Source organism: Paralichthys olivaceus, chromosome 14 (genome assembly GCF_024713975.1).
Source record: "Paralichthys olivaceus isolate ysfri-2021 chromosome 14, ASM2471397v2, whole genome shotgun sequence".
Classification (NCBI taxonomy): Eukaryota; Metazoa; Chordata; class Actinopteri; order Pleuronectiformes; family Paralichthyidae; genus Paralichthys; species Paralichthys olivaceus.
In genome coordinates this window covers 10,562,138-10,579,517 of record NC_091106.1, presented here as the reverse complement: position 1 = coordinate 10,579,517, position 17,380 = coordinate 10,562,138, and the positions used below count along the sequence as shown (strand labels likewise).

The 17,380-nt window shown below is 40.1% G+C and overlaps 2 protein-coding genes across 2 annotated transcripts; one reads left to right on the top strand and one right to left on the bottom strand.

The window, feature by feature from the left end:
• Nucleotides 1-915: 915 nt before the first annotated feature.
• LOC109629822 (lutropin-choriogonadotropic hormone receptor) lies at nucleotides 916-10,577 on the top strand. Its single transcript, XM_020087769.2, has 11 exons — nucleotides 916-1,300; nucleotides 1,555-1,626; nucleotides 4,167-4,241; nucleotides 4,479-4,553; nucleotides 5,641-5,715; nucleotides 5,998-6,075; nucleotides 6,265-6,333; nucleotides 6,759-6,833; nucleotides 8,130-8,318; nucleotides 8,450-8,500; nucleotides 8,948-10,577. Exons 1-11 carry the CDS (start codon nucleotides 1,119-1,121, stop codon nucleotides 10,095-10,097), a joined length of 2,091 nt encoding a protein of 696 aa, XP_019943328.2. The 5' UTR covers nucleotides 916-1,118; the 3' UTR covers nucleotides 10,098-10,577.
• Nucleotides 10,578-12,054: 1,477 nt separating this feature from the next.
• gtf2a1l (general transcription factor IIA, 1-like) lies at nucleotides 12,055-16,445 on the bottom strand. The gene is made up of 9 exons (XM_069538360.1): nucleotides 16,242-16,445; nucleotides 15,766-15,867; nucleotides 15,521-15,644; nucleotides 15,326-15,375; nucleotides 14,802-14,895; nucleotides 14,187-14,698; nucleotides 12,975-13,211; nucleotides 12,718-12,807; nucleotides 12,055-12,629 (listed from the first exon to the last, which is right to left on the bottom strand). The coding sequence occupies exons 1-9, from the start codon at nucleotides 16,263-16,265 to the stop codon at nucleotides 12,522-12,524; spliced, it is 1,341 nt and encodes a 446-aa protein (XP_069394461.1). The 5' UTR covers nucleotides 16,266-16,445; the 3' UTR covers nucleotides 12,055-12,521.
• Between the last annotated feature and the right edge of the window lie 935 nt (nucleotides 16,446-17,380).

Sequence of the window (17,380 nt, the reverse complement as noted above, 5' to 3'; positions counted from 1 at the left end):
CTCATTCATCAGAAAGATTACAAACAGTCCGTAAACACATTAATAATGATTTAAAATGTATCTCTGTAATTATAATTCCAGTTGTTTTTTCCAGTACGCCAACCATTTGATTGTGTGGATTACTCAAAGGTTCAGTGTGTAGAATTCCACCCTCCCCCTCCCAACATGAGAGAGAACCTGCGGTGAACTTCAAAACTCAAAAGGTTTTAGTTTGTCCAGTTTGGACAATAAAAAACATGGTAACCTCCACAGAGAGCCCCCCCCCCCCTCCATGTAAATATAAAGTATTTAAATATAGAGAGCCCATTCTATGATAGAGAAAACAACAGTTCATACAATTTAAATTAAACACACTAGGGAAAACATCACTAGGATTATTTTACATTCAATTTCTGCCAATAGATCCCTTTCACTTAAATCTTAAACACTGAACCTTTAAATAGAGTGTATAGCCATATGATAATCTAAATTCGTTCAGTTTATATAAAAGATTTATAGAAGACTATATATAGAAGACTTTATAACTTTTTGACAAAAGAGTTTTGTCTAAAAGTTTTTTAAACCCCTACATAAAGGAAGAGGACCTTCATATCTGAACTTCACTCTTTCTCTCTGCATCATTTAAAACTTGGTGAATAAATAACGTCATTTTAATATTAAACAATGGGACTAACATCTGCTGCAGTATCTAAAACACTTCTTAGGCCTGTGTATCCATATTAGCAATACACAGCAAAGTAAGCCTCCTCCCTGCAGAGGTGATGTATGACACAGTGAAATGATTGACACGGTGACTTCACCACCTCTAACACCGGAGCCTCCAGGATCTCCACCCACTGAGCGTCACGTCTCCTCGGCTCAGCTGTCGGAGGAGATCCCGCCCGGGTCTCACTTTGCCGGCTCTTCTTCCCACACGCACAGCACACTGGTCTACGCAATTACTGCACTTAAAGGCAGCACGGGCTCCTCAGGGAGTGCAGGTGGAGGAAATATAAGAGCTCAGGAGATATTTAGTTTTTAGAAACACGTCTGCTGCACTCACACTGTAGAGCTCAACGATTATATTCATTTGACTTTATAAGGGTATTTTTTTAAAGTTGGCAGTGCCGGTGTCTCTCATGCGTCTCCGGGCGGTGCGCCTCTGCGGGCTCCTGGCGGCGCTGTGCGGGCTCCTGGACGTGCGCTCCTGCGGGGCTTACACGTGTCCGCGCATCTGCCGCTGCAGCCCGGACACTTTCCAGTGCAGCCGGGACTCTCAGCTGGCCTCCCGCCGGACAGCCTCCAGATCCATGGCTCGACTGTGAGTAACGCCAACTATACCTTGGTGCCCCTGAACGCATCCACCCGTTCTGCTACACTTCCACTTGTCTCTTCTTTTCCTCTGGGACAGACTATTCCTGACTTCTCTCTTATTAAGTAACTTGTCGTTCGTTTTTATGATATGATTTGTCATAAATGTAACAGCTGCTCGAGGATGAGCTGATGGAGCATTTTGTTCCTTTTATTAACAGCAAGTAAATGTGGAGTTTACAACTTTATTTCTGCTTGTTACAGGAGGTTCACTCATCTGCCCTTGAAACAAGTCCCCACTCATGCCTTCAGGGAGCTGATCAACATCACGGTGATGTAAGTCCCCTGCACTGCTTCCTATACATTTGTTAATGGTGACCAGTAGTACATTCTGATTGATTGATTGTTTTAATATTTGTTTTAGTTTTTTCTTTAACATGTTCACAAGGCACAGTATTCTAGTTATTCTTTCATGATTATTTCTCATTTTGAAAAAGAGTACAAGCAAAGGAGAGTGATGACTCTTCAAACTTAAGCAAAAAACTCAAATCGTGTTGTGTTGTATATTCACCCTATTAACTCCATTAACTCAACTGGAAATAATTTGCATGTGGAACTCAAATATATTGTTCATGCAACTCTAAATAATCCTAATATTATCAATAATCAGTGTGCAAATCCAGTTGAAGTGTCTTGTGTAGGACAATTACAAAAAACGTTAAAATTAACCTACAAATGCCTTCTCTATATCGCCGTCTATAAGGGAGACATTGTGTGTGCAGAGCATTCCTTATGTCCATTTTGGATTTTTTAAACTATAGCATTCAAGTATTGAATTATTCATAAATATGTGGGAGCATATAACAGTTAAGAAATAAAGCAGAAATAAAACATTTGAACATGTACAGACCTCCACCCTCGGTCAACAGAAGCCTGGAATGGCTCATTGGGTCATGTTTTAAAGGATTTAACAAAACACTGAAGTAGCACACTGTGGTGAACTCTTGTAGAATGCTGAAAAAAATTCCCATTGTTGAGTTATGATGAATTATTAGTTGATAATATTAACAATGAAAAACTCTAGCGGAGAACTATGTGGCCTAATTTTCTAGAAATCAGATATCATTGATATTTGAAACACAATTCTGAATATATATATATATTTTCATGGCCAGGTAAACAATAATTAAGACTCCACACAGTAATTTATTACAGTAAATTCTTGTACCTTGACATTTGCTCATGACTGTTAATTGCACTTCAGCTGGACATCGTTATAAGGGAAGAAAAACACATGTTAACACACGCTGATGTCATTAGCCTGAAAGCCATGCATGCCATTTTTCTCACAGCAGTACACTTAAGTCTCTATTATTAGCCATTGGGTACTTGTCCCATTTAGTCATCAGGAATATAGACGTGACTGTTATGTATGCCAGTTGTGCCATTATGATTCAGCTATAAATCAGAATTATTTGTAGTAGTTCATATTCTTTGTTAAAATGGTTGTCTGAAAAGCAGAGAGTGGTCTAGTAAAAATATCCCACTGCTGTGAAACACTGAAGGCCACTTACATGAGCTATGAGCTAGACAGGCTTCAAGCTCTTATCTTTCAATAACCAGATGACAAAAGAGTGGTCTTTATCAGTAAAAACTCAAAACTGTCCATCAGACTAGAAATACCATCATATAAATAAAAGGAATCATCTGTTCCTTGGTTCAAATAGCAACAAGACCAACATGTTTCATATTCATGTTTGCAGCTACTAAACTTAGTCTTAAAGCCACAACATTACCTCAAATGGGTTTCACCAGTCACTTAATGTAACAACATTGAAACATTAAATAAATATGGTTGGTGTAAATAAGAGCCAAAGTCAGTCATTCAAGTTTTAAGAAGAGATTTAAAAGAAGCCGGAGCTCAGTCACCTTTGTTACAAGGTGAGACCTGACAGTATCCAGCAGGGCTCCATCTGTGGATCCACGCAGTCTCATGTTTAGCATCTTCATGTGAGAGGTTCATTATGTTCACATTTTGTTTCTAAAAGTACAAGTTAAAAAATACATTCAAGTTTGAAAGATTCTGTTTTTTTTCAGCCCAGAGCAGAGTAGCCATGTAAAATATGCGTCAAGGTAGACTGACACAAGTAGCTGCATGTGGTGCGTCAGCGTCCTCCAGATGATTGTGTGAAAAAAGCTTTTCGTGAGCGCTCAGTGGTAATTACGACACCAAACAGTGCAATCAGAGGAGGGGATAAGAGGGAAAAAAATATATATATAGACAAGCAGTACTCTACAGATGGAGACGTTTAATTGTTTTTCAGTTTGAAATGGAGGCAGAGTGGCGTTAACCCTAAAGTGTCGGCTGATTACAGCAGAGCCTGGGACCGAATCTGTGATTACGCAAAAAGAAGATGGAGAGAGCGACTCGGAAAGAGGAAAGTCAGCCATCAGAAAACAAAGTGTTCAAGGACGAACCAAGAACTCTTGTTGACTTTTGTTTGTCTCCACTCGTCTTTGTTTAGTCCTCCTTTTTAAACATCTTCACTTAGTCTTCTTGGCCCAGATGCATCCTTGATGTATGTTGAGAGCTTTTCCAAACATGAGGTGAAGCGACTGTGTGCGTGTGTGTGTGTGTGCGTAGTGCCCTAGAAGTATGAATTGTATTTTAAAATGTCCCTAACGGTTTGTATCCCTGTATCAATCAACTCTGTCCCATTTCAGAGAAAGACAGTACATAAATCCGTAACGTGCACTAGTGTCGCTCTTGATACCCTCTTCACTAAAAATCCACATTTGCCGCCTGGATCTGAGAGAATTCAAGAGTCATTTGTTCATCTGTTGACTGATGTGGAGCCATGTCTTTGTTGTGACAGTGAGATTTCCCAGAGCGACTGCATCACGCAGATCCAGCGACACGCCTTCCTCTCCCTCCACAGCCTGGCACAAATGTAAGTGACACCTACCTTCCACCGAACGTCACATTCGAACGCCACGAAAGCAATTATTAATTTGAACATCTGCTGTGTGTGTGAGTTGCATTTCATTTAAGTGTCGTCTCCCAATTACAAGGCGGCGTGTTTAATCCTCGACTTTCAGAGCAGCTGATGGATGCATGGGTTCGTTTGTTTTTTTTGACAGCAACTGACTTCACTTGTAATGACTCATATTTTTTCCCTCGTTTGCAGTTCTGTTCAGAACATCAACCGTCTTAGGTCTATTGAAAAAGGGGCCTTCACCGACCTACCCAAACTGGAATATTTGTAAGTCTCTCTTTTATATTATTTTTCACCTATTGAAACCCCACTGAGCCGCCGGTGGGTTTATCATTGATAGAATCTCAGTCTCTGAGAATTGTTGAAAGGTGAATTTATATTAAACTAGGTCAGTGTCCTCTAAACCTGCATGTTTGGTATGTTCTGTTCACTTGACCTGTGTCAACGCTCCAGAGTTTTTTATAAACGGGCTATAAACAGGTGCAGAGTGAAGTTAGAAAACTTTGTGTTTATCATACCTGGTTTATCAACAATGAAGATTTTATAGTTTCATGAAATAAACTGCTAAAGTGAATTTCTAAATTACTGTCCATGTGTTTGGCTCACATATAAGCTTGAATTATTTACTAATCTAGTAGTGAAAGCTTTTATGTGGGAAACTTAAAGTAGGCCATCTGGAGGTTAAGGTTAAAGGTAATAGGTCACTTCAGCCAAAGACTATGTTTACATGGACACTTGTATTGTCCGATATTTACCTGATTAAGAAAACAGTCTGAATAAAATGCTGCCATGTAAACATCACTTTCTGAATAACTTAGCCTACAAGGTCATACTCAAAGTAATATATTCTATTAGCAACTCTTGTAAACATCACAAACAGAATTATGTAATTTGGAATATATAACTATATAACTGGGAGCTTGGAGTTTGTAAGGAGAGGGCATCCAACAGGCAGGGGGAGCTCAAATGAACAAGTTGCATTATGGGAACTGTAGGAGCTTTGAAGCGTGATCTATATTAGGAGCTAAAAGTCAAGATGTCTCAGCCTCTGTTACATGAATTCTGACTCTTGGAAGTGTTTTTCTCTCTGTGCTGTAGCTGCTCAACACCATGTGGAGCATGAGTCCTTCATTTTTCTGTCTAAATACTAAATCTTCTCTCGTGAAATCTTTGTTCTATGCAAAAGAAAGTCAATATGGAGATACTTTTAATTATTTAGCATTTATCTCTACAAGTTAACAGTGAAGACAGATAAAAAAGAGCGACGTGATAAGATAAACAACGTTTAAACTGAATTGTTTTCCAGAACTGGCTCCTGAAATCTCTCATCCGTCTCTGCCGCTTCTCTTCACAGGAGCATCTCTAACACAGGGATGACAAATTTCCCAGACTTTACAACCATCTCGTCGTTGGTGCCTAATATCATTCTGTAAGTAATCCCATTAAAAAAAACATGTTTCTCAATTGGATTAGTCTTTCCCGCATGTTGCAAGACTACACGTTTATCATTTTCTTACCCTCAAGCACAATCCAAGTTTCTCACTCTTGAGGCCAGTTTTAGTTTTATCTATCAATGTCACGATGCCACCAACCCTGCAACAAATCCTCCAACTGGGTCACAGTTCATCACACGTCTTGTTTTTTTTATGCATATACATCATTTTGTCTAACTGATTATTTGACTGGTGGATGTTATCTCTTCTGTGTGCAGGGAGATGGAAGACAACATGAGGATCGACTTCATTCCTGCCAACTCCTTCCAGGGTCTCACAGACGAGTATGTTGACATGTGAGTACAGGCGCCAAATTCTTTTTTTTGCTTCTATATTATCAGAGCTGAGAGCAACAATTTGTCACCAATGGTTAAGAATCTTTAATTTTTTTTATATGCTTATGTAATTAAATGTTCAGTTCTCTGACCTCGGTGATAGATGCTTCTGACAACAAACTAAAATTAAGAACATTGTGTCCTTGGCAGGAACCTGGTTAGAAACGGCTTCAAGGAAATTAAGTCTCATGCATTTAATGGAACCAAGCTCAACACATTGTAAGTATCTGGATCATTAAGATTTTTCCCTCATCCAGTAATAAGCAACAACACTAGTTGATACATTAGTTTGCTGTTAAGTATGTTGTTCAGGTTTAGGGTTCTCCTTTTCTTAATCATGAAAAACGCAGTGTACCAGTAAACAAACATTATGTAAGACTAAACAAAGATAGGATGCCCTGTTGTTTTTTTGCTCTGCCTCCGTACTGCTGAATGTCGATGGGGACAAGATATGTGCAGACACCATGCAGTCTAAAAATAATGCTCATCTTCCTCAGTGTCAAATTGAGAAAACTAAAAGTAGATGAAAAATGGTTTGGGGCACTTTTGGCCATTATCGTGTCATTTTACATTTTCTATCATATAGCATGTTAACTGCAAAGCTACAGTTGTGAGTGTGTGATGTTTTTTTATGTCTTTTGTAGGATTCTGAGGGACAACAGGTATCTCAGTTACATTCAAGAAGATGCTTTTGAAGGAGCCACAGGTCCCAGTTCTCTGTAAGTAACAGTTGATAAAACCAATAAAACAATCATGACAATAGGCTTAAAAATCAGCAGTGGCTGAATTTACAGCTGCCATAATCTTTATTTTCATATTAACAGAGGCATGCATGACTTCTTGTGCATGGAAGTGGTCTTTCATAATAACAAACCCACAGTGAATGGTCCGAATCTTGCAGTCTGCCTCAGTTCTATTTAAAAGCTTTAAAGTGTCTTTAAGCTTGTCATTTTAAATTTTATGGCCCTAAATGTTACTATTTTGGTTCGATCACTGTTTTCAACTGTCATTATCAGCAATGGCAGACGGACATTTTGTCGAAGAAATTTCTCAACGACAAAGTTAGCATGTGGCTAATGAACTTTGTTGAACATTTGGCAGCTTAAGAGCTGGATATTTTCTCAGAATTGGGTGAAGATGAAAACAGAGGTAAAAGCAGAGTAACAACAACATTTCTGCGTCGTACGATAATGTGCAGAACAGACCTTTGACATGAAATTTGAGTTGAGTATAACATGTTACTTTCTAATGCACAGTTACAATCATACAAGTCTATCTTTTGTTGTTTAAATCAACAGAATTGCGGAGATCATATTTGAACTGGGTCAGTTAAGCAAGAATATTCATAACAGTGTTTATCATTTCATTCTATAAACACCAGGGTAGCGACAGCGCGTCTGTGTAAACAACCAACAAGGCAGCCAGGACTGCTGAATGCTGATTAGAACTGAAGAGCGTGCAGCTCGGCAAGGTCCTTTGATTGTGGGCTACCCCATTTTGTGATATGAAATTCCCTGTTATCTTGGTTATGAATTAGTGTTTGTGGTACTCACTGACATGCAGGAAGCTTGTCAGTGAGGTTACAAAATGTCAGGTTAAAGTATTCAATCAAATGAGGGACCAATGTGGAGGCTGAATATTATTTTTACTTTGTATAAAAAGAATTCAATCCTGAGTAAATGTCATTGTAATTACTATTTCCATGCATTTTGAAAGTCAATGTGGTCTCTTAAGTGAAAAGCACTGATGTAAAGGCTTGGCTGCCACAGTCACTAGGGCTCACCTGTGGGAGATTATGTAGATTTGCCTGAAACAGCATTTTCTCACCAGCATTAACAAAACAACAATTTCATGGGAAAGCCCGGCTTTGTATTTCTCCAGCAGGGTTTAAATCAGCCAGTAAATCCAAAACGAGATAGACCAAAAGCTGTCTTAGTACCTCGTGATTAATCTTTTTTTATTGGAAGTAACTTTACTAATCGTCACTAAAATGTATGTCTATGTTTGTGATTCAGGGATGTTTCCTCCACAGCTCTGAGTTCCCTCCCACCTAAAGGGTTAAGGCAAGTGGGGTTCCTTAAAGCCGGCTCTGCCTTTGCTCTGAAGAGCCTCCCTCAGCTGGACAGCCTGGCTGAACTGCTGGAGGCTGAGTTCACATACCCCAGCCACTGCTGTGCCTTCCACACATGGCGTCAGAAAGAAAGGTAACAGAGGTGCACCAAATCCATTCACATGTGCTTAAAAAAAACTAAAGCTCTATCAAATGAATATAAATCATCAATAGTTTGTCATTTGCAGTGTATGATGTCTAATCCTTTCTTTCTTTTATTAAAAGGGAAAGTGCCTTGAAGAACTTCACGTTTTGTGATCTCAGCGAAACAGAAATGTAAGTTGCATCACCTCCTTAGGAACTGTACAAAAGCACTGGGGTCAGAGAGGAGAATTTAATATTTCACTTTAACAGCATCCTCCTCTAAGCTTGAAGTGATGCAGCTCTTTAAGCCATTGATTACTAACAGTTAACAAATTCTTTGAAAATTAGTTCTCTCACATGCAAATCATGCAAATGGAGTGGAATCAGCAATCTGCAAAATCGTGAACTAAAACCACTATATATTTCAGCCATTCTCTATTTTTAGAACCTAGAGCTGTAACTGTGACTTCAATCGTAATTGAATAAAATTCCTTTTTATGCCAGTTCTTTAACATTTTGTTATGATTGTTACAAATAATTTATTTTCCTTTTTAGATTAAAACTAGTAAATGGAAAAAACTAAGCACATACTTTGCCTTGATCAGTTGATGGGAATCTTAACATCTGTGTATCCTTTAGAAAACCCACTTCTGATGGTGCAAATCCTCTTGACGACATCAACTTCCAGTATCTTGACCTGGAGTTCGATTGTCTTATCAACCCTATCATCAAGTGCACCCCGAAGCCAGACGCCTTCAACCCTTGTGAGGACCTGCTGGGCTTTCCCTTCCTGCGCTGCCTCACCTGGATAATCTCTATTTTTGCTGTTACCGGAAACCTGGCTGTTCTAGTTATTCTTCTCATCAGTCACCACAAGCTAACCATCTCCCGGTTTCTTATGTGCAACCTGGCTTTTGCCGATCTGTGCATGGGGCTCTACCTGATGCTCATCGCCTTCATGGATCACTACTCCCGTCACGAGTACTACAACCATGCCACCGACTGGCAGTTGGGGCCTGGGTGTGGCATAGCAGGGTTTCTGACCGTGTTTGCCAGTGAGCTATCAGTGTATACACTGACTGTGATCAGCATTGAACGCTGGCACACCATCATCAACGCCATGCATGTCAACAAGAGGCTGCGGATGCACCATGTGACGACCATGATGGGGGTGGGTTGGGGTTTCTCTCTACTGGTTGCCCTGCTCCCTCTAGTGGGGGTCAGCAGTTACAGCAAAGTGAGCATCTGTCTCCCCATGGACATCGACACGCTGGGCTCACAGGTCTACGTGGTGGCTGTGCTCATCCTCAACGTAGTCGCTTTCATCGTAGTCTGCTACTGTTACATTTGCATATACCTGAGCGTTCACAACCCAGAGCAGTCGTCTACTCGTCACGGAGACGCCAAGATTGCCAAACGCATGGCTGTGCTCATTTTCACTGATTTTATTTGTATGGCGCCAATCTCATTCTTCGCCATCTCTGCAGCCCTACGCATGCCTCTCATAACCGTCTCTCACTCAAAGATCCTGCTCATCCTTTTTTATCCCATCAACTCCCTCTGCAACCCTTTCTTATACACCATCTTCACTCGGGCTTTCAGGAAGGACGTGCGCCTGCTGCTGAGTCGCTGCTGCTGCCAGGCCAGCACCGACTTCTACAGGTCACAGACTATGGCCTCACACCTCACCTATAACCAAAAGAGGTCCAACAGAAATCCTCACTCCCATAGCTTCTATGCATATCACATCAAGATGAAGGGCTGCTTTCTAAACAAGGGAACCACATGACCCTCGAAATAAGAGAAGAGAATAAGAGAATTTTGTTATGAACTTAAAGGCAGCATCAGCTGTCTCGTGAAAAAATGTAGCATTTCTTCAAAAGTTAGGTCAGATCGTGTCTTGTCTGTGGCAGGCGTCACATTGGCTTCTTTTACAATGTGAGATTTTTATCAGTCAGGACCAACAGACCACATGCTGAAGGTAACAAGTGCTGCAGCCTCCACTTCCACAGGTGATGTGCAAAGCAGCAGATGGAGCAGGAACTAATCCAACAGGCCAGCTCATTTGTACAGCTATCCAAAAATCACATGTCTGGTAATGTAGTGAGATGAAGTTATATCAAACTGCACTTTAGTAAGATATTACAAGAACAGATTTAGTTCTATTAAAGATCAAGAAGTGTAAATAAGAGATTATTTATTTTGCTGTACTTTTGCTGTAGATTGAGTTCTAAGTTTGAATGAATACAATAAAGTGAATGTGAGTAAACGTGAGTCTGTTTTAGCTCATTACAGATGAGTTTTACTGCCATCTATTGGACTCAAGAGACAAGCCACAGGACCCACAGGAACTCAGTTAAAGCTGTGGCCTGGTTTATGAGAAATATTACTGCTGTTTAAAATGTCCTCGATTTTTTAAATAAGAAAAAAATTAACTGTGTTCAACTCATTGGTTTTCATTTTTTAACGCATTTAGAAAACAGCTGTCAAGATAAAAATATAAAGATTGACCCCCATTTCTTTTCCACATTTTCTTTCAGACTTACACATTAATTACCTTATGTTTTCATTGCTGTTTGTCTGGTTGCAGAATTTCACAAAAACTACTGAACCATTTTTATTGAAAGGGTGGTGTATGGGCCAAGGAACAAACCATTTCATTTTGGAGCAGTAATTGCAAGATTGAGTGTTAGCCTTGGCAGAGGGACATGTTCTCCAAGTGTCCTTCTCGTTCCCCTTTGTGGTTGATAGTTTTCTTGAGATATACTCTCATATTATGCACCATTTGTGCTGCACTCCGTTAACATATCATATTTTTGTGAACTTGACATAGCAACAGCAAAAAGTACTTTCCAAGAATTATCTGCTTTTGTTTGTTGGCAGGATCACACAAAACTACTGAACGGATTACCACAGAAAATCTGGGCAGATCCAGTTTCCCCACTTTCTTTAACATTCAACATTGTCATTCTCAGAGAATAATTCATGGGTCTTAAAGGCGTGTAGAATTTTGTGATATCTAGTGTTGAAATTGATTGTTGCAGCTGAACACCCCTCACCTCGCCCTCTCCTTCTAAACATGAAAAAGAACCGGTGGTAGCCTTTAATTGTCATAAAAACTCAAAAGGTGTTTAGTTTGTCCAGTCTGGACTAATGTAAAAAAAAACATGGTGGCCTCCGTAGAGAGGGTCCCCTCGATGTAAATATGAAGTATTTCAATATAAAGGGCCTTTTCTGGGGTAAAGAAAACTACAATTCATACAATTCAGATGAAACGAACTAGTGAAAACATCATGACTATTCTACTTTCATGCCAATAGTTCCCTTTCACCTAAATCTTACACACTGGACCTTTTTAATGGTGACAAAAATGTTATTTGATGATATTTATGAGTGTGCAATCCGGCCCTCCAAAATGAAGGTAAGCACTCTCTCAGTGACCTTCTAGTTTTGTTTGTTGAGTTTTTGTTGGAGCTCTCAAACCACCTCCATATTTCTTTCAAGCCTTAAGTGACACTTTTGGTATCAAAACCCTCGTCAAGAATTTACATCAATCTCAGTGTGCAAGTTGGCATTTATGAATTCTGTCTTTTCATGTGGCTTCATATACAGCAGACAACAGGGATCTATTTGATTTCAATCTTTCACTAGAGAAGAAAGAAAAAAAACCTAATTGTAAAAACTGATATGACAACGAGGGAACAGCGGCTTTGAACAGAAAGAACAGAGCTTATCGACTCCACCACCACAGTACAGTCAAGTGTATTTGATTCATGATCAAAAGGCAAAACAGTACAATGCCAGAAAATCAAACGGCATGTTGGTACCTTCAGAGCAACATATTCATGACAAAGAAAAACAAACTCTGAGTCAGATAATGTTTTGTTCAAAAGAAAACTATTTAACAGAATATTATACAACACAAATTCATGCTGGTTTTCTCCGTAAATTGGATTCACAGGCACACTGTAAGTTATCGTTTGTAGCATCGTAAATGACACAGGATTGCTCTGGTAATTACCTTACCCCCCTCCAGAAAAAGAAAACAAACAGAAGTATCAGTAATTTTGCACAGTGGTGTTTAAACTTGCAGCTCTCTGAGCCAAATTACACCAACAAGAGGTCTAAATTCAATAATTGTCTTTCCCTATTAAATCATCGCTTTCCCTCTTTCAACACGATTATCTGATGTGTTCAGGAGAACTAAAGCTCATTACCACTCAGCTTCCCCAACGGCTTTAGAGAACACGTAGTCCCTGCCCGCGTAGCACATCACACCATCTTTCAAATGAAACTTCCAGCGGTTCTTGCTGCGGTGAATCTGCAATAGACATCGCATTTTACAATATTAACAGTCGGTATTCAATGCTCGGCTTTGCTGAGAGGTAACAAATTGAGATGTTTCTTACTTTGTCGTACTGGCAAACGATTACGTTGTCGGTGTCAAAGAGATCCGGGATGTCCTGCTCAATCACGTCATCGCCTGAGTTTAAGGGATCCTCATGAACAGAAGTGTTGGAGTGTAAATTAATGTAAAATCGAATATACCCCTTTGAGAAAAAAGGGTGTTTCCTGCTAAATATAACTGAAAAAAATCAATTTGTAAAGAGAGCCACAAAGTTTAAATGCAAAAAAAGACAGAACATCAAAATTCCTTGTCACTCACCTCGTCTTCTGCAGAGAGTTTATCTGCTCCCTCACTGTCACTGCTGGAGGAGATGCTGTTGCCGTCGCTGCTTCCACCTCCCTCCTGCAGGGCCTTTATGGCCTCTGCATTGATTATACCAAGAAAGTCATTCTCCTCCAGCGGACCTCCAACCTCCTCCTCGACGTCAGAGTTGTCTGCAGGACCGTCCAGCTGAACGATGTCCGAGAGTTCACTGTAGCTGTAGTCAAGGTCCAGCTTAACAGGAAATGCAAGAAGAAATGGCAACGTTAAGTTATTTGAAATTTGTGACCAACTATGATTCTCTGCACAATTCAATTGCATACTTGCTTCAGATGACATCCCAGTACTGTTGTTTGCTTTTAAAACACTTAGGCTATTGAGATTTTAATTGAATCCACATTTAAGTAATTTAAATATAAAAGAATGATTAAGTGAAAGTTTGAAAACATGAAAAATATTTCTTCCCAAAGCTTTTATTCCAGAGAAATTAAAAGGGGCACTGCAAGAATATTAAGGAGAGTATGGGTCAAACTCCAAAAATACTGCATCCTACACTACACTCAATTTAACTGAATGTGTTTCATTCAAGCCTCTATCTTGCAACTCCACACCGACATTTTGAACACTGTCTAACTCTTGCTTTAAAGGACATTTAAGAAATACACATTTGTTTTTGTGAAATGATCAATGATCAAAAACCAGCTCCAGTAAATATAAAGCCACATCCAACAACTGGTTAGCTTAGTATAAAGCTATTGTTTTTGTTTGTAATTTTAATGACAATAAATAAACCAACATGTTAACATGTAGGCTCTGGAGATATAGGAAGTCACATTTTGTTACCATTGGACAGAGCCAGTATTCTCTGCTAAGCTAATTAGCTGCTGGCTTTAGCAACATATTTGGAAAAGAGACAAGAAAGTTCCCTCAAACTGTGGAACAGTGTAATCATGTTGATGTTAATAAATATTTATCTTTAAGTATCACATTTACATTTTCATATAACTTCCTTTTATTCCCTGCTGCTTTATGATCTGTTTGTTTTCTTTCAATTAAGCCCCCTAAAGTTTATGAATACATATTATTATTATTTCCAATAATGTGTTTTATAAAGTGAATTAATTTACATCATCACCACATAACCCAGCCTTTATCTATCACCATTTGAGCTATTTACTTTAAAAAAAGGGAACATTCTCATTAATTTACCCCAGCGAGAACAGCCTCGGTCTGATCTTGAGTCCTGGCAGGTGCCAGATTCCTCCTCCGCTCTGCTTTCTCTCTCTCCTCCTCAATCACTTCTTTCAGGATGTCATCTATGTCTCTGCTCTTTAACTGTGTCGTCTGAGCCAACGCCTCCTCTAATAACTGACTGCAGGGCGAGGAGGTCATACTGTAGTTCACAGGTTCAAGTTGGTCACTCGGCTCATTTTCTTCTGCCAGTGGAGAGCGGACAACTGGAAGCTGCGTGGCGTCAGCAGCGGGAACTTGTGGCTGCTGGACGGGGCTGCTCTCTGGACTGGGGGGTAAATCAGGCTGCGGCGACTGGGAGACAGAAGGTGCTGGAGCAGGGGGTGGCTCCACCTGCTGAGGATGTTTGGTACTTGGAGGGGCTGCAGTTGACTGAGGGGTAGGAGCTTTCTGTGTGTGGATGGATACAGGCTTCTGACCCACCGGGGCCTGAGTAACCACGACAGGAACATTGACCTTGTAAAGTTGACCTTAGTGAGACAAAAGAAGAGAGTGAAGTGTTATTTCTACTAGTTGGTCCAGGCTGGAAGCTTCAACAAATGTTAGCCCATAGCAGGTAAAGTCATTTCATACCAGAGGCTGTTTGTAGAGTGACTCCTGCTGGTATCTGCACAGGGTAAGCTAACCCAGCAGGGAGAGAAAAAGTAGCAAGTGTCTCTGAGTTGTTCTGCAATTAAACATTGTGTGTAAAGGAGTTAAATACTTTACTATGACAACCATCTCAATGAATCTGTGAGGTTGATGACTTTAGACATTGATGACTTTAGACTTTAAGAACTTTCAGGTTTCAGGGAAATAAAATTCTGTACAGTATCTGTACATACAGGTTATTTTTCTTCTTTTTCACCTGAAACTATGAATCCTTGTTTCCATTAATGTAGGAGTCGTTCATTTGAAAAAAAGGGGAAGTTCAGACCACACGAATTGAGACAGGCACAGTTCAGCTTACTATATTTCAATGCTATAAATCTAAACATTTTGCATTTGGTAGTGATAACATTTAACAGCAAGAATTCTGATGCTTATATGCTTGCTCTCGTGTAAGGAGCCATTTAATGTCATGGAGGTCATGCACTGTAAACCTGGATTACACTTGCCTTAATCGGGAAGCTGTGGATACTCTGACTCGCAGGGATCACGACTGAGGCTGGCAGCGGAAATCAGAAGAGAGCAGGTGACGCACGCACATGCACGCACACGCACGCACATGCAAGCACCCACACACACAAAGTTATGTTTCTAACTCTACACACACTCTGCATTAACCATCTTGGGATAAGTTGAAATGTAACCTGCGAGCTCTTGGTCCATCTGGCCATAGCTGTCTGGGAGCTGGAGCACAAAGTTGGATGAGTTGATGTTATTCTTCCTGAAGTCTTCCATAGCCTTAGACTGCATCATCTTTGACTCCCAGAGCTGCACAGAGCAGAAGAGACAGCAGTGTGTCTTCCTGCTGTGGTGCACACTTCCCTCCTGCATTATACAACTTTGCTGTAACTGACAACCACAGTGAAGATGTGTGCTATGGTTTGCTCACATGTCTTAGATCGTCCAGGACGCGGTCTTCCAGCCCTTCATCCAAGAAGAGCTCCCTCATACTCTCGATCACATCATCAATTATGGACAAGTAGAGTTTGGCCTGAAGTGGGTTACAAACACTGGATGAAGAGATTCATTAAATAACCAAACTCCTTTCAGAAATCCGCCTTTTCTGTGTTCATTCCTTCTGTAAAACACAGACTCATGTTCCTCAATGTAAATGAGGACATTTTCTGAACAAGTCAAATACACTCTTCACTTCGGCATACATTTAAGACATCAGAAGCACATAGTGCTTCTTTAGTATGTATTTTTTGTTTTTACTTCAGATCAGAATCCTCATTCATTCAAGTCAATCAAACACGAACTGAGTAAATAGCTGGAGGCTAACGGTGAAGCTAGTTCACACACGACTAGATAGTTTTGTTGTGAGTTAGCTTTTAGCACAACGGGCTAAAAACAAACAAAGCTTACCACCGGGCCCGTGTTGGACAACATGGTTCTGAAGACAGCTGGACTTCCATCAAAGTGGAAACATGAAGTTAATGCTGGTTTGATGCTGGTGCTTGTTTTGCCTGCAGCTCCTTGATGAACACAGGTGACAGTGATCAGGCTGCACAGGGGTGCTCCAAGCTGTTCCAGGGCACCTAGGGGCCCCTACACCTAAGCCACCCCCCTTTTCTATTAAAATTATAAACATAAGCGTATAGTGTGCATCTACCAACTAAACCCACAAATGTCTGTCTCTATGTGGTACACATAGATCACAAACAAATCATGTTATTCTTGACTTTACAATTTGGTAAAATGTTAAATATTTATAAGAATATATATAAATAGGTGACCAGCGCTCTGAAGAGAATAGTGGGGGCGGAGCAATGTGCCTTCAGTCTATTGACGGAGGTGAACATGTCTTCTTCTACAGCAGTGGTCGGCAACTGGGTCAAAGTGAAGATCAAAAATTGCCCCCAGATGATTTGGTGATTGGATTACTTTTATTTCACCATATCGCACCAGTGCAGATATTCACAGGTGTGCTGTGCTGATCTCTGTCTTGGCAACAACATAAGTAAAAGCAAAATGTCAGTTACGTTGCTGTAGTACTTTAATGAGCTGAATTGTAAAGCTTTTATTTTGAAAAGTTGTGCACTTAAGTCTGATTGTGCAGATTGTGTAACAGACCTCTGAAATAGCCAACATGCAATGTATGTAAAAAATAACAGCAGTTAAGAAAATAAGAAAATGGTAATAAAGCAAATTCAGTCCATTTTAAGAAAAACATTGACTCTAAAATCTTCATTGTAGATAAACCAGGTAGGGTAAACACAAACTTTTCTAACTACAATCTGCGCCATAGACTGTTTATAAAAAAAAAGCACTGCACACAATTTCCATCGTGAAAACAAAAAAAGGGACAGCTTATTGTTTGCCTTGGCATCAGTGCAGTTTCCTTTGCATAGCCCATCATAAATTTGAGGGGGTACTCACAAAGTTTACTGAGGAACGTAATCAGCTGTTTTCCGGGGGCCCCCCTCAGCTTTACGCCCCAGGCAATCTTCTGCTTTTCCTGCCCTGTTGCAACAACCCAACAAAGTAGCAATAGTACTGTTTAA